Here is a 2,765-nt window from a genome sequence, read left to right on the forward strand (position 1 = left end):
TCTCTTTTGATGGCTTTCGTCTTTAAAACTATATTGTTGTAACCAAAAAAAAAAATTAGTAAAGAAAACATGTCTTACTGTGAGAAAATGAAAAATCCCCAACATATGCATGTGTTGATTTTTTAAAATTAAAATACACATTTAATCATTTACATCGAAAATTAAAAAGAACTCCTGTTGAAGGAAATCCCTTCTAATGGTTAAGAATTATTAATCCTAAATTATTACTCGAATAGTATCTTGAACTCTAAACTCTTAAAATGAGTAAAAACTCCCTTTAACTTGTAAATTTTAAGCAAATTATCCCACATTAATTTACATATAATTATCATCATCATTACTTTTGACTTTGTGAAGCCCATTCAAAGGTTGATGTGACACTAATCCTCTTTTTAACGCGTGGCATGCCAGTTGGACTAAATAACAGCCAATGTTGCATAGATAAACAATAGGGTGTAATTTACTTAGAATTTAAAAGTTAAAAAAAATTTTTATTCATTTTAAAAGTTCAAGATCTAAAATGCTATTTGAGTAATAGTTTAAAATTTAAGATGCTCATTAACTCTATAATCAATAGAGATGGTTTGAAAAAAATTATAATAAATTTACTAGGAGACAAAGTAGATTAAAAACAAGGTCTTTTATTTAAAATTAAAAGAATATAGTATACATGTGACCCTTGTAAACACTGTATTTTATCCAGACATTATTTTTTTAATTTAATAAAAATAATAATAAATAATCAAAAAAATACAAAAATACAAAAATAAAATTTAATCCTTTTTAGGATTATATTTTCAAAACAAAAAAATTAATTTAATTGATAGGGTTTAATTTTATTTGAGATAATCTTTTGTTGGTTAAGATTTTATTTCATTAAAACAACCAAAAAATACAAAAAATTTAAAAAACAAAGTTTAATCCTTTTTAGGATTATATTTTCAAAAAATCATGCTTAAGTCTTGAAAATCCCCCCAAATTATTCAAAATATTCAAAAATATTGAAAATTAACTTTTGAGAATTAACTTTTTAAATCTTATTGTTTTTTTCATAAAAAGATAATAACTATATATTTTAAAATTAGATTTCTTTCTCTCTTAATTTGATTAAAAAAATATAAAAACCTAAGTTGCCTTTTACGGCAAGAAGACTGGACAGAAAATAGAAACAAAAGAAGCAGAGGCGTATGCTGAAGAAGCAGAAACACGAAAACAAAAAAAAGTACAGATCCTTTGGCACAGAAAAAAAAAGTAGAACCAGATAGCCATACAAACACGAAAACACTTTGAGCCAGACGCATGCATGCACAGCAAAACATAGTAGAAGGAGTAGCAAGCAACCAACATACGTACACACACTTTTGGCTAGTAGAAAAACAAAAACAGAACAGAAACGCGAGTTGCAAGCACATAAGCTCTTCTCACGCAAGCTCTTCACACGCAAGCTCTTCCCTGTTTTTGCTTTAAAAGGAGACAAGAGGCGTGCACGGTAGAGAGACCGAGAGGATAAAATAGTAGATGCAGAAAACCAGAAGGAAAGAAAAGGAAAACTGGAGACAAGAGGCACAAAGGAAAAGAGAAGAAAAATAGAGCCTGAGGACTAGAGGAAAGCCGAGGAAGGAGAGAGCACCGAGAAGGAGAGTAATAGACGAGAGAAAAATGGAAGAAGAAAGAGACTAAGAGATTGAGATTAGAAGCAAAAAACAGAGCACCGAGAATGAATGAAGAGGAGACTGAGATCAGAAGCAAGAACAGAGCACAAATAAGAGACACAAGAGAGAGAGAGACTAAGTGAGGCATGAAGAAGATGAAGTCCATGAATGACAGCAGGAGCAACAATAAGAGTGGGAATAATATTAATAGTAGTCGAAACTGGTTGGGGTTTTCTCTATCACCCCACATGAAAATGGAGGTTACTTCTAGCCCACCCCTTCATCATCACGATTATCATCATTATAATCATCAACCTCAAGTTTCTACTGCTGCTATTTCTAGCTCTGTTCTGACAACCTTCTGTCTATCGCCTTCTCAACTCAATAGTTATAGGATATGTTATAGTGCGGTGAAGAACCCAGGCTATCATTCTCCATTGACTGCCATGCCTTTCAAGTCTGATGGCTCACTTTGTATAATGGAAGCTCTGTCTCGATCACAAACTCAAGTGATGATGCCAAATTCATCTCTAAAACTGGAGGACTTTTTAGGTGGTGCAATTATGGGGACTCATGATGTAATGGCTCTGAGCCTCAACAGCATTTACTATGGCAACCAGGCTGCATAGGCTCAATCCCATAGAGACCATTCTCTTGACTTTCTTTTGGAGCCCTTCAAACAGCAAGACCCCATCTCTGTTCAGTCACATCCTTATTATTCTAGAAAAATTAATTAATCAAATTAATAAATTTAAGTTGTAATCATATTTACCGATTATATCTTTTAGTCATGTGATATTTTTAAATCTCTATAGACTTCTAGTATAATCGTGTTATCGTATAAGTCAATAAAGCTCTGCAGATATAATGATTAAGTTTTTTTAAAAAATATATAAATTATATATTAAATTAATTAAATTAAAGATGTATTTAAATAAATTTAATTTCTTTATCGTGTGAGATTTTGAAATCTTCGTAGATATTTAGGATAATCATATTATCATATAAGCTAATAAGGCTTTACAGGTATGATAATTAAGACTCTTTAAAAATATATATATATATATATACATACTTAAATAAATTATTACTAAGACTGAAAAATATAAATAA

At 30.4% G+C, this 2,765-nt stretch overlaps 1 protein-coding gene across 1 annotated transcript; it reads left to right on the top strand.

The window, feature by feature from the left end:
• Positions 1-1,529: 1,529 nt before the first annotated feature.
• On the top strand, positions 1,530-2,417 carry LOC129287653 (AP2-like ethylene-responsive transcription factor CRL5). Its single transcript, XM_054923876.1, has one exon. The coding sequence runs from the start codon at positions 1,799-1,801 to the stop codon at positions 2,279-2,281; it is 483 nt and encodes a 160-aa protein (XP_054779851.1). The 5' UTR covers positions 1,530-1,798; the 3' UTR covers positions 2,282-2,417.
• Positions 2,418-2,765: the final 348 nt, after the last annotated feature.

The sequence above is a fragment of the Prosopis cineraria genome, unplaced genomic scaffold (genome assembly GCF_029017545.1).
Source record: "Prosopis cineraria cultivar Desert tree isolate PC_DT_omini unplaced genomic scaffold, ASM2901754v1 PC12, whole genome shotgun sequence".
Classification (NCBI taxonomy): domain Eukaryota; kingdom Viridiplantae; phylum Streptophyta; class Magnoliopsida; order Fabales; family Fabaceae; genus Prosopis; species Prosopis cineraria.

What these genes read in the sequence shown, in the direction of transcription:
- LOC129287653 (XM_054923876.1), top strand. Translation starts at nt 1,799, where the DNA reads ATGAAGAAGATGAAGTCCATGAATGACAGCAGGAGCAACAATAAGAGT.